Source organism: Theropithecus gelada, chromosome 3, assembly GCF_003255815.1.
Source record: "Theropithecus gelada isolate Dixy chromosome 3, Tgel_1.0, whole genome shotgun sequence".
Classification (NCBI taxonomy): Eukaryota; Metazoa; Chordata; class Mammalia; order Primates; family Cercopithecidae; genus Theropithecus; species Theropithecus gelada.
The window spans coordinates 26,625,495-26,647,467 of NC_037670.1; the positions used below are offsets into that span (position 1 = coordinate 26,625,495).

A 21,973-nucleotide genomic window follows, 5' to 3' on the forward strand; every position below is an offset into this window, starting at 1 on the left:
TCCTGACTGGCCCTGGGCAAATGACCTACTCCTGCTCAACCTTAGTCTATCTATCTATAAAATGGGCATAGTGGGAGCACCCATCTTGGGGTTGCTGGAGGGACGGGGGTGTGTGTGCAGACAGATATAAAAGGATGTATGCAAATCACTTGGCACAAAATAATTGCTCAAAAAATGTCAGCCATGGTTATTATTAATGAACAGTGAAAACACTCCAGGAAAACATGGAGTCTCCCCTTCCCTGTAACTTCACAAGAAGCTTCTCCCCTTTTGTTCCCCTAGAGCTGGCACCGTTCTTGTCACACGGCAGATGCTCTGTGCTTTTGAATGGATAAGCGAAGGGTCTCCATCCCAAGGCCAGAGAGAGGCCACTTCACTAAAGCTCTCAGCTCTTTTTTTTTTTTTTTTTTTAATGGAGTCTTGCTCTGTCACTCAGGCTGGAGCGTAGTGGCGTGAACTCGGCTCACTGCAACCTCTGCCTCCCAGATTCAAGCGATTCTCCTGCCTCAGCCTCCTGAGTAGCTGGGATTACAGGCATGCACCACCATGCCTGGATAATTTTTCTATTTTTAGTAGAGATGGGGTTTCACTATATTGGCCAGGCTGGTCTCGAACTCCTCACCTCAAGTGAGGCCCACCTCGGCCTTCCAAAGTGCTGGGATTACAGGCGTGAGCCACTGTACTCAGCCAGCCCTCAGCTTTCTTATTCTCTGCAAACAGCTACCAGGAGGCAGGTACACCTGGAGCACTGAAATGACATTCTTAGGCTTGCAATCCAATGGAAGAGATGGGATCTTTTCCCTGGGATAGGGCTCACATAAGCAGATGTAGACCTTAAAGTGAACTGATATGGTAGCAAATTTCTTTTTTTTTTTGAGACAGAGTCTCACTCTGTTGCCCAGGTTGGAGCGCAATGGCACGATCTCAGCTCACTGCAACTTCCACCTCCTGGGTTCAAGCGATTCTCCTGCCTCAGCCTCCCAAGTAGCTGGGATTACAGGTGTGCGCCACCATGCCTGGCTAATTTTTGTATTTTTAGTAGGGATGGGGTTTCACTATGTTGGCCAGGCTGGTCTTGAACTCCTGACCTCAGGTGATCTACCTGCCTCAGCTTCCCAAAGTGCTGGGATTACAGGCATGAGCCACCATACCTGGCCGCAAATTTCTTTTCTTTTTGAATGGAGTCTCGCTCTGTCGCCAGGCTAGAGTGCAGTGGCGCGATCTTGGCTCACTGCAACCTCCACCTCCCTGGTTCAAGCGATTCTGTTGCCTCAGCCTTCCAAGTAGCTGGGACTACAGGCACGCGCCACCATGCCTAGCTAATTTTTGTATTTTTAGTAGAGATGGGGTTTCACCATCTTGGCCAGGCTGGTCTCAAACTCCTGAACTTGTGATCCACCTGCCTTGGCCTCCCAAAGTGCTGGGATTACAGGCATGAGCCACCATGCCCAGCCACAAATTTCATTCATTCATTTATTCATTCATTCATTCATTCATTCATTCTTTCATTCACTCACTCACTTATTTGAGACAGACTCTCGCTCTGTCACCCAGGTTGGACTGCAGTGGTGCAATCCTGGCTGACTGCAAGCTCCGCCTCCTGGGTTCACGCCATTCTCCTGCCTCAGCCTCCAGAGTAGCGGGGACTACGGGCGCCCGCCAACACACCCAGCTAATTTTTTGTATTTTTAGTAGAGACGGAGTTTCACCATGTTAGCCCGGATGGTCTTGATCTCCTGACCTTGTGATCTGCCCGTCTCAGCCTCCCAAAGTGCTGGGACTACAGGCATAAGCCACCGCACCTGGCCACAGATTTCTTTTTAAAGTGAGGGAGAGGGCCGGGGCGGTGGCTCACACCTGTAATCCCAGCACTTTGGGAGGCCGAGGCAGGCAGATCACTTGAGGTCAGGAGTTTGAGACCAGCTTGGCCAAGATGATGAAACCCCATCTCTACCGAAAATACAAAAATTAGCCAGGCGTGGTGGTACATGCCTGTAAACCCAGCTACTGGGGAAGCTGAGGCAGGAGAATTGCTTGAACCCAGGAGACGGAGGTTTCAGTGAGCCAAGATTGCACCACTGCGCTCCAGCCTGGGCAAGAGAGTGAGACTCTGCTATTCAATCATTCATTCATTCATTCATTCATAAATAAATAAATAGTGACAGGTGGTCACTTTTCTCAACCTATGCTAATAGGATCATAGTCTCTAAGAGGTGACCCTTTGGTGACCAGAGTCTAGTTCACCCCCCCTCATTTTACAGTGAAAATGTTTTTACTCTACACAGCGAAAAGAAGTGGCTTGCCCAGGATCCCAAGGCAAAAAGATAGAGGAGGTCCCCTACTTAATTGAAAATCAAACCGAAGCTCATTTTAAGTATGACATTGCAGAAACAGTCTTAAAAAGGAAATACCACAGGTGTTCTGTAGACACTATAGGAGCTCAAAGGTATTTTCCTAACAAAAATGTTCAAATTATTGTGCAAAACGTTTTTTTCAGACAGGGTCTCACTCTGTCACCCAGGCTAGAGGGCCGTGGTGCAATCACGGCCCACTGCAGCCTCGACCCCCTGGGCTCAGGTGGTCTTCCCACCTCTGCCACTTGGTAGCTGGGACTACAGGGAAGCACCACCATGCCTGGCTAATTTTTTTTGTATTTTTTTGTAGAGATGGGTTTTTTCAACATGGCTTTTCAGCCATGTTACCCAGGCTGGTCTCAAATCCATGAGCTCAACTGATCTTCCTTCCTCCACTTTCCAAAGTGCTAGGATTACAGGCATGAGCCACTGCGCCCAGCCATGCAAAACTTTTAAGTGACCACAGATCTGATCATTGAACCATATAACATAACTTCAAAGTTCTGAAATTCCAAAGATTAAAGTATATTCAAAATAACACTTCGGTTGTATCTCACCGTGTTGTAGTTCCCTGAAAACAGGCAATCTGTATTCGGCATAGGATTGTAGCAGCATTTCTAACATTACCTATCTCTGGCTTGTCAAGCAGACTGATGAGGACGCGAAAAGGCTTCAGGTATGCATGATGGCGTTCCTCCACGTCGGCATCTATGAACTTCTGATGCAATATCTCAGCCAGACCCTATTTATTTTAAAAAAGCCACATATTAGAATATCGTATATCATGAAGTGTAACAACATTACTGGCTATTTTAATTGTTAAATACTCTGGGACAGAAAGCAAACCAGTCACCCAGCATGCAACAAATACACTGCAGTTCCCCAAACCAGGGGTCAAGGAACATGCTCACTGCCTGCGTGGAAGCCTCCCAAAGAAATCCACCGGAGGGCCGGGCACGGTGGCTCAAGCCTGTAATCCCAGCACTTTGGGAGGCCGAGACGGGCGGATCACGAGGTCAGGAGATCGAGACCATCCTGGCTAACACGGTGAAACCCCATCTCTACTAAAATATACAAAAAACTAGCCGGGCGAAGTGGCGGGCGCCTGTAGTCCCAGCTACTCGGGAGGCTGAGGCAGGAGAATGGCGTAAACCCGGGAGGCGGAGCTTGCAGTGAGCTGAGATCCGGCCACTACACTCCAGCCCGGGTGACAGAGCGAGACTCCGTCTCAAAAAAAAAAAAAAAAAAAAAAAGAAATCCACCAGAGAATCGTCACCAGGGATGCCCTGAACTTTCCAGAAATGCTCCTTTACCTCAACTAAAAGATCCTTGGAGTATTTTTCAAAAAAATAAGACGACTGATCTTCATAAGAATTTGAGATTTCAGATTCTGGCACAACGGTATTTCCTTTAATGTCTGAGCCTATAAAAGAACAAGCACCGAGCTGTAAAGAGAGCTATGTTTCTAAAGGACATCATATCGTGCAAAAGTCTCATGCTCCAATATTTTTAAAAATATATTCCTCGGACGGAAAACCAGAATCAGATCTAGAAAGACCAAGTCAGATTTTCTTCTTCTGACAGGGGTGTGGCTAATGATCAGACAGGCAGAATTCCATCTCAATGGGTATCAGTTTAGTTTGTTCTAAGAATTCATCCTGTTAGCCAGGCGCGTGGCTCATGCCTGTAATCCCAGTACTTTGGGAGGCCAAGGTGGGCGGATCACCTGAGGTCAGGAGTTCGAAACCAGCCTGGCCAACATGATGAAACCCCATCTCTACTAAAAATACAAAAAAAATTAGTCGGGTGTAGTGGCGCACACCAGTAATCCCAGCTACTTGGGAGGCTGAGGCAGGAGAATCACTTGTATTTTTTAGTAGAGATGGGGTTTCACCATGTTGGCCATGCTGGTCTTGAACTCCTGACGGCAAGTGATCCACCTGCCTCAGCCTCCCAAAGTGCTGGGATTTTACAGGCATGAGCCACCAGGCCTGCCTGAGGATCATTTTTTAAAACCAGTGTTTTTTTGTCCAGCATTATGTGAGATCAAGGTATTCTCATGCACATGCCCCCAATAGCTGGAGCCTTGGATAAGTCTGCGAGATTCTCAGGGCGAGGAAGTGCATCCTCATGGTACGGGCAAAGAATATGGGGCTCCTGGGGCCGCAACTAAGTGAGTCAGAGTTGGCGCTGTGGTCAGGTCCAGTGCCCTCCACATAGCATATCAAGTCCCGTAAGAGCAGAGCTGTGCATTTAACAAAATCATCCTTTACATACAAGTCCTTAAAGAGCTGATAAATAGTCTTCTTAAAATCCTTAGTAAGCTTCCATGCAATGACTTTTAAAGGTTTTTTTTTTTTTTTGAGACGGAGTCTCGCTCTGTTGCCCAGGCTGGAGTGCAGTGGCCGGATCTCAGTTCACTGCAAGCTCCGCCTCCCGGGTTCACGCCATTCTCCTGCCTCAGCCTCCTGAGTAGCTGGGACTACAGGCGCCCGCCACCTCGCCCGGCTAGTTTTTTGTATTTTTTTAGTAGAGACGGGGTTTCACCGTGTTAGCCAGGATGGTCTCGATCTCCCGACCTCGTGATCCGCCCGTCTCGGCCTCCCAAAGTGCTGGGATTACAGGCTTGAGCCACCGCGCCCGGCCGACTTTTAAAGGTTTTATAACTAGGGAGAAGAGAAGGAAGAAGGACTGAAGAGGACTTCTTGACTTTGGTAAGATCTTTGGTACAGATCTTTGATCAAAGATCTCAATGCTAGGCTGAGTGCAGTGGCGTGTAATCCCAGCACTTTGGGAGGTAGAGGTGGGCAGATCGCCTGAGGTCAGGAGTCCAAGACCAGCCTGGCCAACAGGGTGAAATCCCATCTCTACTAAAAATACAAAAACTACTCGGCCGGGGTGGTGGGTGCCTGAAATCCCAGCTACTTGGGAGGCTGAGGCATGGGAATCACTTGAACCTGGGAGGCGGAGGTTGCAATTAGCCCAGATTGCACCACTGCACTCCGGCCTGAGCGATGAGGTGAAACTCCATCTCAAAAAGGAAAAAAAAGATCTAAATATTGAGAGTTAATCAGAGCTGTAAAGTCCTGTCACAATCATTCTGCATACCACCTTTTCTTAGGTGCGTGAATATGGGACTTTAGAAAATTCATGAATGTGTTATCTTTTAAGTTGCAATTTCCTAGACTCTGTCCCTGGGAGGCCTTCCAACCAACAGTCAAGGGCCCTTTGCCAACAAATTTAGAGGCAGTCCACACACTCTGACACACAGAAACATGGCCCTGGGGCTCTCGTGATCTCCAAAGTTATCCAAATGTCTCCCAAAACATTTCCACTTACATGAAACCTCCTCCTTTATTTACATATCTTCCACAATATTTGTAAGTTTTCTCCATGATACACCCTCATCCCATGAAACTTCTCCATAGCAACAGGCTTCTACTTGAATAAGGTTTTGCTACCATGTTTTGGTGGTATTTCAAGCTCTTAAAATGGAATTCGGTTGGCATTTTAAAAATCCCACTTATTATTTCCCCTTTTAAAAAACAAACAAAAAAAAACAACTGCAAAATAACCAAGCTATATGTAGGCAGCAGACCTCAACTGATCAGTGCCGTATTTAGTCATTGTGGTATCTTTCCATACTTCATGATTCAGGGATACATCACCAAGACCAAATCTTATCCCAGAAGTCAGCACTAAAAGGTTTCACATTAACTTTGACTTTAAAAGGGTGCATACTGCTCAGTACCTAGTAACCATGCATACAGTCTTCTGTTCAGGGACATGTCCCTTCTCAGTAGTGTCTGGGTGGCAGCTGAGAGAATGCGCACGATGTCAGATCTGAGGAGGGGAATGGCTCTCTCATTGGAATCCTATTAGAAGGACAGAGAAATTTACTACAAGGGAACGATAGGGGAGATTGGTGACTTTTTGACATGCAGCCTTCCTTGCTGGTCTACCAAGCTCAATCTCAAAAAGGGCTGGTTCCTTACACATTACCTATGGAAAGAAGCTATTCAATACGTGCAATGAAAACGCTATCCCTGCAAAAATGAACAAGGACTTTTCACTGGCTATCAGCAAATAACGCCCATGAGTGGCTGAGCTGTCCTCTTAGGATAAAACTGCTTGAAATCTACATTCCACCCCTTGGGAAACACCAGTGACTTACCAGAAGAGTACAAATGACTTACCAGACAGGTATAAAATGGGAAGAAAAACAGAACGATTTCCAGATTATTTCTTTGCACAAGAACATTTGAGTCCAACAGGGAGGCACACAAAGATTTCACCTGTAAACGATCAAATGATGTTAGCATTTTCAGGCTACTTTTTATGGTCATAAAAATGAAAGTAACCTTTCCTGGGAATCTTGAAACTGTGTTGTATCACTCAGAAGAGAACCAGAAGCCGCAGGTCAGGAGGGCGTGGGTTCTAGCTCTCGAGGCTGGCAGCCTGCGTGACATCAGAGACGTTCAGCTGCAGACCTCACTGTTCCACGTGAGAGCCGGAGGGGTTTGAACCAGATGGCCAGGTTCTATGATCTCAAATTCTACAATCCCAGAAAGGATCCAACAGGAACCTTAGAGTAAACTAAAGCTCTGAAGACACATGGGAAAATAATTCCTGATCAATTCAGTAGATATTTTGAGTGTCTTTTCTGAATACAGATAGGTAGACTAGAGATGCATAAGAAATTAGAGCCACAGACAAATGCTCAGAGTTCAGAAGAGGAGAGCTCTTTCAACTGCAGAGAACAACGATGCTCCACAGGAAAGCGGGGCTTGAAGGACAGGAAGGAGCTACACTGAGACTGCGAAGAAGGGCAGGAATCGAGAGCCAGTGGGACAGGAGGGAATGGCTGGGAGTAAAGGCACTGTGAGGCCAGGCCCAGTGGCAGTTGTGTGGGAGCGCAGGGACTGCAGGGAAGTGTGAGGTGTCGTGGCTGGGAGCAGATGGTTAGACTGCTCTTGAGCTTGGACTATAGCTGTTGGCAATGGGAAGTCAGATTTATTTTATTTTATTTTATCTTATTTTATCTTATTTTATTTTTGAGACAGCATCTTGCTGTGTCACCCAGGCTGGAGTGTAGTGGCGCAATCTCAGTTCACTGCAAGCTCCGCCTCCCGGGTTCACGCCATTCTCCTGCCTCAGCCTCCGGAGTAGCTGGAACTATAGGCACCTGCCACCACGCCCAGCTAAATTTTTGTATTTTTGGTAGAGACGGGGTTTCACCGTGTTAGCCAGGATGGTCTCGATCTCCTGACCTTGTGATCTGCCTGCCTCGGCCTCCCAAAGTACTGGGATTACAGGCGTGAGCCACCGCGCCCGGTCTATTTTTTTTTTTTTTCTTTTTTCTTTTTTTTAGACGGAGTCTTGCTCTGTCGCCCAGGCTGGAGTGCAATGGCGTAATCTTGGCTCACTGCAAGCTCCGTCTCCCGGGTTCAAGACATTCTCCTGCCTCAGCCTCCCGAGTAGCTGGGACTACAGACACCTGCCACCACGCCCGGCTAATTTTTTGTATTTTTAGTGGAGACGGGGTTTCACCGTGTTAGCCAGGATGGTCTCGATCTCCTGACCTCGTGATCTGCCCGCCTCAGCCTCCCAAAGTGCTGGGATTACAGGCGTGGGCCACCGCGCCCGGCTATTTTTTTTTTATTTTCTTTGAGACAGGGTCTTGCTCTGTCACTCAGGCTGGAGTGTAGTGGTGTGATCTCGACTCACTGCAACCTCCGCCTCCTGCGTTCAAGCGATTCTCGTGTCTCAGACACCTGAGCAGCTGGGATTATAGGTGCCTGCCACCACACTCCGCTAATTTTGTTTGTTTGTTTTTGAGATGGAGTCTCGCTTTGACGCCCAGGCTGGAGTGCAGTGGTGCAATCTCAGCTCACTGCAACCTCCACCTCCCAGGTTCAAGTGATTCCTTTGTCTCAGCCTCCCGAGTAGCTGGGACTACAGGCGCCCATCACCACACCCGGCTAATTTTTGTATTTTTAGTAGAGACGGGGTTTCACCATGTTGGCCAGGATGGTCTTGAACTCTTGGCCTAAGGTGATCCACCCGCCTCGGCCTCCTAAAGTGCTGGGATTACAGGCGTGAGCCACTGCGCCCAGGTTAATTTTTGTATTTTTAATAAATGTGGGGTTTCACCATGTTGGCACGGCTGCTGCTGACCTCCTGACCTCAGGTGATTGACCTGCCTCGGGCTCCCAAAGTGCTGAGATTACAGGCATGAGTCACCACACCCAGCCGGGAAGTCAAACATTTTTAAAGCACAGGATGCATATGAGCAAAGTTAGGCTTTGGAGAACCAAATCTCTTAGCAGTTGATAAGGACTAGATGGGGCGAGAATAGGATGAGGATAAACCAGTCAGATCCAAGAGTAAGAGATAAGCCAGAGCAAGGCCGAGACGATGGAGAGAAAGAGACAAAGGGGATACTGACAGGGCAGGAAAGGGACGTGTTCATTGGGATCTCCTGTGTCCTGATCATTGTGCGAGGCGCTTTTCATCCATTTTTCCACCTTGTCCTCAGAGAGACCCTGTGAGGCAGGTCTACAACCCCCATTGTGCAATGAGAAATGGACTCAGAGGGGTAATTTACACCCAGCTGCAGACCTTCTCACCTGCGAATTCAATCTAAACACTTTAAGATCAAAGTGTGGGAACACCACCAGGTAGCGAAAGACAGCAAGCCATAAAAACACAAGAGGCAGGTTTGGGGAAAAGAGACAAGGATCTGGGAGGTTAGCATTTCTAAGGGCACCAGAAGGGATGTCATTACCAGGGAAGAAAGCTTCCCTTGAAGGGCCTGGAGATGGATACCTGACGAACTCCGATAATTTAGATTTGAAAGCAGCCAACGGAGACAGGAGAGCAGGGGGAGGATGCCAAGGGAGGAGGGGGTTGCCACGTGTGAGTGGGCAGTGGCCCCCATGACACAGGACAGGGGAAGGAAACAAAGACCCGAAAATGCGGCAGACCCTGTGCGTGCAGAGGCCTTCTGAGCGCTGTGTGCAGCTAAGCACATTTCTGCAAAGCCAGGGGCCTCCAGAAGGGACCTCTGAGGGTGTGAACACTTATTTGAATGTATAAATCTTAATGCCACTTTGGGAGGCCACGGTGGGTGGATCAGCCGCCAGGCAGGCAGTTCAAGACCATCCTGGCCAACATGGTGAAACCCCATCTCTACTAAAAACACAAAAATTAGCCGGGCATGGTGGCAAGTGCCTGTAATCTCAGCTACTCGGGAGGCTGAGAGAGGAGAATTGCTTGAACCTGAGAGGTGAAGGTTGTAGCGAGTCGAGGTTATGCCACTGCACCCTAGCCTGGGCGACAGAGCGAGACTCTGTCTCAAAACAAAACAACAAAACAACAACAACAAAAACTTAATGCGTATGTTAAAAAAGCCACCATCGGCCGGGCACGGTGGCTCAAGCCTGTAATCCCAGCACTTTGGGAGGCCGAGACGGGCGGATCACGAGGTCAGGAGATCGAGCCCATCCTGGCTAACACCGTGAAACCCCGTCTCTACTAAAAAATACAAAAAACTAGCCGGGCGAGGTGGCGGGCGCCTGTAGTCCCAGCTACTCGGGAGGCTGAGGCAGGAGAATGGCGTGAACCCGGGAGGCGGAGCTTGCAGTGAGCCGAGATCTGGCCACCGCACTCCAGCCTGGGTGACAGAGCAAGACTCCGTCTCAAAAAAAAAAAAAAAAAAAAAAAGCCACCATCATCCTCAACTGCACGAGGCCTCCTTCTCAGCCATTCGTTACCCAGACTCAAGTGTAGTGCACTTCCCTTTCCTAGATATCCCTTTGTAGCTTCAGTGACAACCTGCCCATGAGGATGCTGTGCCCACGTGTCGCCCCCTCCCCATGCCCTGTGAGGAGCACAGCACTCACCGTGAGTTGGTGATCGGTCCCCAGCATGTACTTCTGCTCCTGGCCGGGGGCGTCCCTGCTGATGTGGTTCACCACGAAGACTGAGGCGGGGAGGCGGATGGACGGGCTGGCCAGGACGCTCCCCCAGAGGGCGGTGTAAAACACCTCTTTGCCGACCACCAGCGATAGTCTCAGGAGCAAAGCGTCTGTTCTGTTGATGAGAGAGGAGACGGTTCAAGGGCTCACCCCCTCTTCCTGAGTCCTGCTACACACTGCTCTGTGAAAGCTGCATGAAGAACCGCAGCGGATTCGTCTGGCTGGGGAAGCCCCACCTTCCTCACCACCGGTAGCTGCTGCCATCTCTCACCCTGCTGTGTGTGTCCACCTGCTGGCTGTCACACTGACCCTGGATTTGCTAAAACCAATGTCACTAGGCAGCACGGTGTCCTGGCCAATGGGAAGTGTCTAAGCAGTTGTGCGTGGCGGGGCAGAGACCCATCCCCACCCCGGCCGCGCCACGGATGCCGAGGTGCTCACAGAAGGGAGGTCCCACCATAAGAGGGATGGGCAGGTCAGCCACTTCACGGAAAAGTAGAAGCCATTCGTGTATCAAAAACAAGCATATGTCGAGGACACTGATGACTTAAGCAATTAGATGCCACCAACCTGAGCACAGGCAAAAATGTGCCAAGTGACATCTGCCTTTAGAAATGCTAGAGGCAAATCTGCCTGGGGCTTCCCACGACCCTGCAAATTCCATCAGCCTGTTTCCTTTCAGTCTGCCCATAGCACCTGCATGTGCTGACTCCCGCTCCCAGGGGCTCTTGTGCTGAGGCCAGGCATCGTTCGCACGTGCATGTCCTGACTCCCGCTCCCAGGGGCTCTTGTGCTGAGGCTGGGCATCATTCACACCTGCATGTGCTGACTCCCGCTCCCAGGGGCTCTTGTGCTGAGGCCGGGCATCATTCACACCTGCATGTCCTGACTCCCGCTCCCAGGCCCTCTTGTGCTGAGGCTGGGCATCGTTCGCACCTGCATGTGCTGACTCCTGCTCCCAGGGGCTCTTGTACTGAGGCCGGGCATTTGTTCGCCTCTCATCTTTACCTAGGTCTCCCATGATACAAAGTCAGCACCTTCTCACGCGTCGTTTAAGAGAAGCAGCATCACCAGTGGATCAGGGCTCATTTTTCCACTGACACTGACCAAGGCCAGACCTGTGTCTGTTTGGTGGTGTCCCTGCAGCTGACTGCGGCCCCTTCCCTGTCCACAGTGCACACAATCTGCAGGCTGGGTGACAGCATCTACCAGCAAGCAGCAGAGGCACATTCCCCCGCTCAGGGATTTCACCCCACGAAGGATCTGATTCATTGCCTGAAAGGATTCAGTTTCTCACATGCTTCCCATCCACAAAGACCACAGAAAACAATGACAGAAAAAGCAACCCAGGGGAATGTGTTGGTTCACCCAGCTTGCCAGAGTGGGCCCTCCCGTGTCCAGATCCTGGCTGGGATGCCTCCTAGCTGCAGGACCTCGGACAAGTCTAACATCTGTGCATGCCCATGCTCAGCTAAAAGACAGGGGAGGTAGCCTCGACCTCGTGGAGATGTTGTGAGAATGAAGTGAGAGTCCCCTCGGGGGAAAAAAAAAAACAACAAAAAACAGTTGGGCTGGGTACGGTGGCTCACACCTGTAATCCTAGCACTTTGGGAGGCTGAGGCGAGTGGATCACCTGAGGTCAGGAGTTTGAGACCAGCCTGGACAACATGGTGAAATCTCGTCTCTACTAAAAATACAAAAATTAGCCGGGCATGGTGGCAGGTGCCTGTAATCCCAGCTACTGGGGAGGCTGAGGCAGGAGAATTGCTCAAAGCCGGGAGGCGGAGGTTGCAGTGAGCCAAGATGGCATCACTGCACTCCAGCCTGGGCAACAGAGTGAGAGAAAAAAAAAAAAACTCAGCCCAAGAGAACAGACCCAATGCTTGGGCCATGCCCCCTGCAATTACTAGTAGGTCCGCTCTGTTTGCTGTCACAGCCCCAGTGCATATTTGAGTGTCTGACTCCAGGTTGGCACTCGAAAAATCCCTCAGATAATTTTTTTGTATTTCCTTCAAAAATATGTACCATCATGTTATATTAAAAATGCATTTTGTTCTCCTTAAAATTAGCCTGAACTTTTTGGGGTCTTGTAAAATATTGTAGTAAATAATGCATGGTACCCTCTTCTTAGGAAAAAAAAAAAACGAAGGGGCATAAGTAATGGCTAAGTGTTCAGAGGAAGTACACAGGGTGATTTAGTGGCTGAGGTTATTGATTGGTCTTCTATTAAAGGTTGAGTAAACGAATAGAGATTGTCTTTGCCCAGCTCTGAAATCATCACAAATACTATAATGTACACACTCTGGTGTCACAGTCCCCCTTTGCTTAGAACTGCATATTCCCAAAGTATGTTCCATGGAACACTGGCCACTAGAGATATTCTACCAAAGAGGGGTTCCACTGTCAAAAAGCTTGGGAAATGCTGTCTATGCTATCTCTTCAATATTCTGAAAACTGGCTACTAGCTTTCTATTAAAGAAATACATCTTTTTTTTTTTTTGGAGGCAGGGTCTCATTCTGTCACCCAGGCTGGAGTGCAGTAGCGCAATCACAGCTCACTGCAGCCCTGACCTCCTGGGCTCAAGCAATTTTCCCGCCTCAGCCTCTGAGTAGCTGGGATTACAGACCCATGCTGCCACACTGGGCTAAGTTTTGTATTGTATGTGTAGACAGGGTTTCATCATGCTGCTCAGGCTGGTCTTGAACTTTTGGCTTCAACTGATCTGCCCTGCATGGCCTCTCAGTGCTGGGACTACAGGTGTGAGCCACTGTGCCCAGCCAGTTTTATTTTTTAAGTCTCATTTTATTCTTAAAAAAATGGATGCATGCTAACAATTTAAATGACATCACAGTAGAAACTACAGCAATTATGACAAACCTTTGGTATGAGAGAGCAAAATAACTGGGGTTAAAAATGAAATAACTTCCTATTCAACAAGAGTTACTCTGATCATCTGGCTTGTTAAATTCCAGTGTTAGTGTGCAGTTTACAGTCCAGAACTCTAAACTTTTATTTTTTTTTGAGACGGAGTTTCACTCTTGTTGCCCAGGCTGGAGTGCAATGGCACAATCTTTGCTCACTGCAACCTCTCCCTCCTGGGTTCAAGTGATTCTCCTGGCTTAGTCTCCTGAGTAGCTGGGATTACAGGCAGCTGCCACCGTGCCTAATTTTTGTATTTTTTTGGTAGAGATGGGGTTTCACCATGTTGGCCAGGCTGGTCTTGAATACCTGACCTCAGGTAACCCACCTGCCTCGGCCTCCCAAAGTGCTGGGATTACAGGCATGAGCTACCACGCCCCACTGGGAACCCTAAACTTTTAACTCAAAACCAACAAACAGGCCAGGCGCGGTGGCTCATGCCTATAATCCCAGCACTTTGGGAGGCCAAGGCGGGTGGATCATTTGAGCTCAGGAGTTCAAGACCAGCCTGGTCAACATGGTAAAACCCTGTCTCTACTAAAAATACAAAAATTAGCTGGGCATGGTGGTTCGCACCTATAATCCCAGCTTCTCGTGAGGCTGAGGCAGGAGAATGGCTTGAACTCAGGAGGTGGAGGCGGCAGGGTGCCAAGATTGTACTGCTACACTCCAGCCTGGGCGACAGAACGAGACTCTATCTCAAAAAACAAAACAAAAACAAACAAAAAACCAACAAACATTTAAAAAAAAAAAAACAAAAAACTTCCAAACCCCAAGTATTTTCATCCTTCCTAACTCATCCTGGCTTATGCTCTTTCATGCCTCCTGCAAACATGGCTCCTTCAAATGGCACCGGCATGCTCCACTCTTCGCAACTGAGAGCAGATGAGTGGCATGGGCCAGGCACTGCTAACCCCAAGCACTCCACAACTTTGGTTCTGCAGCTGCTTGCCGAAAGGACAACCATGGAAAGCCAAGCTGTCACAAGACAGCACCGTTTTGATACAATCATCTGAAACTGAAGAGGCAGGGCAGTGACAACAGCGCCCTGTACCATAAACTGCAGGTCAGAAACAGGGCTAAAGAGGGGGTAAAAAACAGTCTCGAACCAGCACAGATCATCATCACAGTGCCTGAAACCAACCAAAAGAAATGTTGGTGCTGGGTGCAGTGGCTCACGCCGGTAATCCCAACATTTTGGGAGGCTGAGGTAGGCGGATCACTTGAGGCCGGGAGTTCAAGACCAGCCTGGCCAACATGGTAAAACCCCATCTCTACTAAAAATATGAAAATTAGCCGGGCGTCATGGTATGTGCCTGTAGTCCCAGCTACTCGGGAGGCTGAGGGAGGAGAATCGCTTGTTTCCGAGAGGTGGAGGTTGCAGTGAGCCAAGATTGTGCCACCGCACTCCAGCCTGGGCAACAGAGTGAGACTCTGTCTCAAAAAAAAAAAAAAAGATATGTCAGCCAAGTGGGGTAGCTCATGCCTGTAATCTCAGTGCTTTGGAAGGCTGAGGCCAGAGGATCGTTAGAGCCCTGGAGGCTGAGACTAGAGTGAGCTATAATCCTGCCACTGTACTCCAGCCTAGATACAGAGCAAGACCCTGGAATTCAATGTGATCTTGTGCATCACGCACACTGCAAGTCCCCACTAAAGGGTCCATTTGTTTCCTCCACAATAGGGGCCCTAAGAGGGTACGTCTTCCCCTCCACACATGGTGACACTGTGGGTAACTGTAATGGGACAGGACATCATGGGAACCCTGCACTATGGCCTCCCTTATTAATGAGCTCCAAAAGAAAAAAAGAAGAAAAGAAATGTCAATAAATATTTTTCAACTCTTTAAGTCAGGGTTTCTGAACTTCCACCCCACTGACATCTAGGGCCGGGTCTTTGCTGTGGGGCACCCGTGTGCACCGTAAAATGTTCAGCAGGCCCCTGGACTCTACCCACTAAATATCAGTAGCACCTTCCCCACCCCCCGTTGTGACAACCAAAAATGTCTCCAGATATTGTCAAATGTGTCCTGAGAGGCAAAAGTACTACTAGATTGAGAATTACTGGTTTAAATGGAAATATCTGGTGAGCTAGCTGTTGCCTTCTTACAAACCATTTAAAACATTCAGCTTTCCTCATCTCCTTAAAAGAAGGGTTTAGTGTTTTCCCTGTTCTAATCTTGTTTTCTTAGTACAGCAAACAATAGCTATGTAGCTATTTCATGGGCACTTAAAAAAAAAAAAAAAAAAAAAGGATTTCTGACCAGTAATAGGTTATCTGCAGACCCCAAAGGGTTAGAAAGCCAGGGTGGATAATAGGTCCTAACAGGGGCCAAAAGTTTCATTTCTTATAGTTCACTAAAAAGCACACACCAGGAACAGCCTCCACCTACATGAAACCTGTGAGTCACCCTAGCCTTCGCCAGCTCAACCTAACTCACCATTTTGCAATTTCTACCCACGTGCTCATCATGACCCCCCACTGCACCCTCCCTTTTTGCTCTCTGCACATTTGTTGGGGTGTTTCACTCAATTCCCAAGCACTTTTTTTCTTTTCTTTTTGAGATGGAGTCTTGCTCCATTGCCCAGGCTGGAGTGCAGTGGTGCGATCTCGGCTCACTGCAACCTCCACCTCCTAGGTTCAAATGATTCTTCTGCCTCAGTCTTCCAAGTAGCTGGGATTACAGGTGCCTGTCACCACACCTGGCTACCCAAGAACTTTTGGGAACAGTTACCAAACTGTCTCAGACTAAAAAGGACACAGCAACCAAAAAGTCTTGCACAGTCACTTCAATTACTGTGGCTGCAACACACTGGCTCAGAGGTTATTGTATAGCCTTTCACCGGCATCCACCTTGGAGAGCTGATAACTAATCACTGCTGGGTGCCACACTGCATTTGGTTTTCTGTCACAGCTAAATCAATTCAGTGATTCATGAAGCTTTACTTGGCTCTTGGTTCAATGTCAAGAAACCACAATATTTGGGAAAAAAATCAATGTTAAGCAACTTTAGCAACTATTCAAATGAACCTTCATTTATCAACTAAGAAAACAAACAAAAACACTCCAACTATTTCCACTTCTAGTGTGATTCACACAGATTTAAAAGATCACAGTAAGCTTTAGGGAACTAATGTGTTCATCTGTCCAATGATGGAAAAATCATGTAGGATATATACTCACATATCTGTCATCAGAACACAAACATAGCAGAACTTCTAGAAAGGGCCTGGGATTAGGAGTCCATTGGCATGGAGTCTAGTAATGTCCTCCAGCTGCCTCCTGTGTGACCTGGATGGCTCATTAACTCAACACACACTTACCGAGTCTCACTGTGTACCAGCCACAGGGCCTGGTGCTGGACTTAAAACTACAACGAGACAGATTGTGCCTCCTAAGGTAGAAACTGTAAAGGTGGATTCTCCTCTGGGAAATGGAAAGACAACACCTGGTCTATGTGAGAGCTTGAAATGGTTAAAGGGCAATGTTTTGGTTACATCTGTCATGTCCTGATATACAGCTCATGAAATGCACCCTTGGCCACTTCCTAACTAACCCTTCAAACCATTCTGATTACTTGGTTTACTTGAGGCTGGGGGAGCTGCGCAAAGGGACCTGGATTGATTCCTGGGTTCCATTCCAGCCTCCTGCACCCCTCAGTCACAGCCAACACCACAGGGAAGGGTGACCTGACTAGGGCCTCCAGCACAGGGAAATGTGAGCAGTGCATTGTATAATCACATGGAAGCTTTTACAAGCACAAAAATCACCAGTGACTGAACATGGGCTCTTAAAACAGGTCCCATTAACAGAGGTGAATCACTGTGGCATCTCTCAGAAGAGTTAATAAGCTGGAAGTGAGTTCTTACTTTATAATTCTCCAGAAACAAAGGTCACTGTGTGTACTCAATAGCTTTTTTTTTTTTTTTTTTTTTTTTGAGACATAGTCTTACTCTGTCACCCAGGCTGTAGTGCACTGGTACAATCTCGGCTGACTACAACCTTCGCCTCCCGGGCTCAAGCTATTCCCCTGCCTCAGCCTCCCAAAGAGCTCGGATTACAGGTGCATGCCACCATGTCCAGTTAATTTTTTTGCATTTTTAGTAGATACAGGGTTTCACCATGTTGGCCAGGCTGGTCTTGAACTCCTGACCTCAAGTGACCCACCTGCTTTGGCCTCCCAAAGTACTGGGATTATAGGTGTGAGCCACCGTGCCCAGCCATACTCAATAGTCTGAACAGATACACACTTTCTCCCATTCCTAAGCAGTGACTGGAAAAAAACAAAAACAAAAACAAAAAAAAACAAAAAACATGAACTTTTGTGCATATGAGTGTTACACATTTCTTCAAGGTGCTACTGAAATCTGTCAAGATATTCTGCTTCATATCACACTAAATTGCCTTTTCAAGCCCTGCCCTGGCTTTGCTTTTTAATTTAGAAGCAGCCTAGTTTAATGGAAAGAAGAAGGACTTTAGAATCTGATACGGGATGGGTGCGGTGGCTCACGCCTGTAATCCAGGTACTTTGGAAAGCTGAGGTGGGCGGATGGCTTGCGGTCAGGAGTTTGAGACCAGCCTGGCCACCACAGGGAAACCCCATCTCTACTAAAAATACAAATATTAGCTGGGCGTGGTGGCACATGCCTGTAATCCTGACTACTTGGGAGGCTGAGGTGGAAGAATCGCTTGAACCCAGGAGGCGGAGGTTGTAGTGAGCCAAGATCGCACCACTGCACTCCAGCCTGGGCGATAGAACATGATAGAACAAGACTCTGTCTCAAAAAAACAAAGAATCCAATAGACACAGTGGAATAGAATCCCAGCTCTGGGGCTCGCTGACTGTGCGAGTGGGAAACCTTCTCACCCTCTGACCCTCACCTGTAAATGGAGGTAACTCCTGGAGCAGAGGAATTCATCACGCAACGTGATCATGTGTGTAAAGCAGGCTCCAAGTGCCCAGGAAAGGGTCCATTCATTTCCGCCACACTAGGGGCCCTCAGAGGGTATGTCTTCCCCTCCACACATGATGACTCCGCGGGTAACTCCGTAGCGGGACAGGACACCATGGGAACCCTACACTATGGTCTCCCTTATTAATGAGCTACATTTCTCTCCGCATAAAGGATCTCATCGCTCCAGGCTCGGGACTTCCCCTTTGGTAAAGAGACACAGAGAGATTCCTGGGAGGAACGTGGCATTTTGAAATCACAACCACTAAGGAAATGTGAAAGAGCAACCCGACCTCCACACCTACTGCTGCTTGCCATGTCTCTGTACTTTCTTCCCCGTGTCTTTATTTTCTTTTTTTGAGACTGAGTCTCTGTTGCCCAGGCTGGAGCACAGTGGTGTGATATGGGCTCACTGCAAGCTCTGCCTCCCGGGTTTATGCCATTCTCCTGCCTCAGCCTCCCGAGTAGCTGGGACTACAGGCGCCCGCCACCATGCCCGGCTAATTTTTTGTATTTTTTAGTAGAGACGGGGTTTCACCGTGTTAGCCAGGATGGTCTCGATCTCCTGACCATGTGATCCGCCTACCTCGGCCTCCCAAAGTGCTGGGATTACAGGCGTGAGCCACCGCACCCGGCCCCTTCCCTGTGTCTTATAAAGCAGTGGAGTAAACACAGCCTGGACAGGACGCCCACGCACCTGTCGGAGATCTCAGAGCCTTCTTCGAGGCCGGGCAGCAGGCCGACGATGAACGCCTGCAGACTGGGCAGGAGCAGCTTCTGCAGTGGGAGGAAGTACTTCTCGTACAGGGTGAGCAGCACCGGCCTCACCGACACCGCCGCATGTGCCAGGAGAGGAAATAACCCGCAGCTTCGAGAAAGAACGAGAGGGAACGGGGCAGAAATAAGATACCCAGTCAGAAGTCCCACGTGACAAGCCAGCCCGGGGGAGTTTTCACAAGCAAACAGCTGGCCATTTAAACTGCTGGTTTTGATGTGTGTGTGACATGAGATGGTCACAAAACACTGTTATGTAATGAGCCGGCAATGAAGCTGTCCGCACGTTCAGATCCTAAAGTTCCCTTACAGAAAAGTCAGGACGGATAGACTCTAGAAGGCGCCCAGTGACGTCTCCCGATGATGGCTTTATGATTAATTGCTGCACACACAGCCCCACGCTTATATTGCCTGTTTGTCATTTTCTCATCTTGTGAGCTGAAATACTGGTTACTTGGGTAATAAAAAGGAACACAGCAGAGAAGCAATCGTACCTGTACAGAAACAAGTCCTTGGCCAGCCATTTGGTCCCCACAATTTTAAAGATAATCTCATAGGTTTCTAGGGCTTTTAAGTGCACACCACTGGGCAGGGCAGGATGCAAACACTGAGCTAATCTTTTACTGATGAGGAGCCGTCTTGGCAACAAGGAGTACCTCAGGTTACTCTGAAGAGCCTGTCAAACGAGAAAAAAAAACACATGAGGAAGAAGGCAGTGATATTTACAATGGAGCGTGAATCTGCTGAAGCCAGAGAGACTGCAGCCGTGCCCTGGTGTGGCTGTCAAGAAAGAGATGCACGCAACAAGCGGGTAGAGGGACTGCATGGTGAGAGTCCACGGCAGCTCTGGCAGCGCTGGAGATGAGGCAGGCACAACGACTTTCTTAGTACGTGGCCAGCTTCTCGGTCACACCTCGGAGCCCATGATGGGTGAGGGCCATGTGCTTCTCTGTCTCAGGAAGCCATGAGTAGGGGTTCACCCAGAAGATATGGATTGGGATTAAAGGAGACCCTTCCAGGCTGTGACTCCTGACATTTCTACCAGTTGGAGATGGTGCTGGGAGGGACCCGTGTTCCCAGGAGGAAAACAGCACCACCCCACCGGCCTGGAGCAATGGTTGTCCCGAGCTAGGCTTCCATAAGCAGGACACATGACATGTCTGCAGGAAAGCATCCCAGGGTGCTCGCTCTACCCAAGAGACAAAGTCGAGAGTGTGAACTGATCTATGCCGTCCTTTATGGCATCGAGTAACCATGGGCAGAGCTTTGTGCGTGGGAGGCCCCTCATGGCCTAATCTTTTTTTTTTTGAGACACAGTCTTGCTCTGTCACTCAGGCTGGAATGCAGTGGCGCAATCTCAGCTCACGGCAACCTCTGCCTCCCAGGTTCAAGCAACTCTCCTGCCTCAGCCTCCCAAGTAGCTGGGACTACAGGAGAGTGCCACCACACCTGACTGATTTTTTGTATTTTTAGTAGAGACAGGGTTTCACCATGTTAGCCAGGATGGTGTCAATCTCCTGACCTCATGATCCACCCGCCTCGGCCTCCCAAAGTGCTAAAATTACAGGTGTGATCTATTGCACCTGGCCGGCTTAATCTTACAACAGAGTGTCTGATGTTATGGGGGAACGATCCGCATAAGTAGTTCATTTGCTCACACAAACATTTACTGAAAGCCTAAGAGTAAAGTTCACGCTTCTTTTTTTTGAGACGGAGTCTTGCTCTCTTCTCTCACCCAGGCTGGAGTGCAATGGCATGATCTTGGCTCACTGCAGCCTCCACCTCCTGTACCTCCTGGGTTCAAGCGATTCTCCTTCTTTAGCCTCCTGAGTAGCTGGGATTACAGGCACACACCACCACATCCAGCTACTTCTTGTATTTTTAGTAGAGATGGGGTTTCACCATGTTGGTCAGACTGGTCTTGAACTCCTGACCTCAAGGGATCCACCCGCCTTGGCCTCCCAAAGTGCTGGGATTACAGACATGAGCTACTGTGTCCGGCCAAGTTCACGCTTCTTAAAAGGTCATTCAAAGGCCTCCCAAGCACGGCTCCTGCCTGTTCTGCCTGCAATCTGTGGCTCCAGCCTGCCTTTCACTGCCCCTCACCTAAATGCCCTTCCGGCCACCTTGCTAACTCTTCCTCACGTGTGATTTAGCTCAGTGCCCCCATCTCAGGGAGGCAGAACAGGCCTCCCCTCTGCAGTGCGAGGGCAGGGACTATCTTACTCTTCTCTGCTGTCTCCAGCACCTTGCACAGTGCCTAGAACAAAGCGGGCAGTCAGGAAGAGCGTCTAAGACGTGTGCAATGCCAGCTGCATTCCATCCACATCAGAATCGTGGGCCCTCAGCCTCATGACCGCAGGACCATGACAACTTTCCTCCTGTATGCAAAGACTGCGATCCCACCTCTAAAACACACTCAGGTTATGTAGGACATAAAAGGAAGACAAGGAAAACAAGAATATTTTTCATCAGAGGCCTGTGGTCTAAGTGAATTCTCAAATTCAACAAAATGACATCTTTAAAAAAAAAAATCAGATATGGCCAGGTGCGGTGGTTCACATTTATAATCCCGGCACTTTGGGAGGCAGAGGTGGGTGGATCACAAGGTCAGGAGTTCAAGACCAGTCTGGCCAACATGATGAAACCCCGTCTCTACTAAAGCTATAAAAAATTAGCCGGGCGTGGTGGTGGGCGCCTATAATCCCAGCTACTCGGGAGGCTGAGGCAGGAGAATCACTTGAACCCAGGAGGTGGAGGTTGCAGTGAGCCAAGATTGCACCATTGCACTCCAGCCTGGGTGACAGGGTGAGACTCCATCTCAAAAAAAAAAAAAAAAAGGAAAGAGAGAGAGAGAGAGAGAAATGCAGGAAGAGCAAAGGCAATGAGCCAACAGGACTTAGAAAAATGTGAAGATGCCTTCCCTTTGTGATAAGAAAAATAAAATTAATATTATAGTGAAATATCATTTTCTTTTTTTTTTTTTTTTTTTTTTTA

The 21,973-nt window shown here is 48.6% G+C and overlaps 1 protein-coding gene across 1 annotated transcript in view; it reads right to left on the bottom strand.

Moving 5' to 3' along the window:
- Positions 1 to 21,973, bottom strand: part of DOP1B (DOP1 leucine zipper like protein B) — a 120,339-nt gene that overhangs the window by 65,876 nt on the left and 32,490 nt on the right. Inside the window, exons 3-9 of the mRNA XM_025380961.1 lie at positions 19,471 to 19,652; positions 18,900 to 19,070; positions 10,259 to 10,448; positions 6,551 to 6,649; positions 6,106 to 6,229; positions 3,668 to 3,777; positions 2,982 to 3,096 (exon numbers count right to left, since the gene is read on the bottom strand). Of these exons, the coding sequence (XP_025236746.1) occupies positions 2,982 to 3,096; positions 3,668 to 3,777; positions 6,106 to 6,229; positions 6,551 to 6,649; positions 10,259 to 10,448; positions 18,900 to 19,070; positions 19,471 to 19,652 (991 nt within the window). The remainder of the gene's footprint in view (positions 1 to 2,981; positions 3,097 to 3,667; positions 3,778 to 6,105; positions 6,230 to 6,550; positions 6,650 to 10,258; positions 10,449 to 18,899; positions 19,071 to 19,470; positions 19,653 to 21,973) is intronic.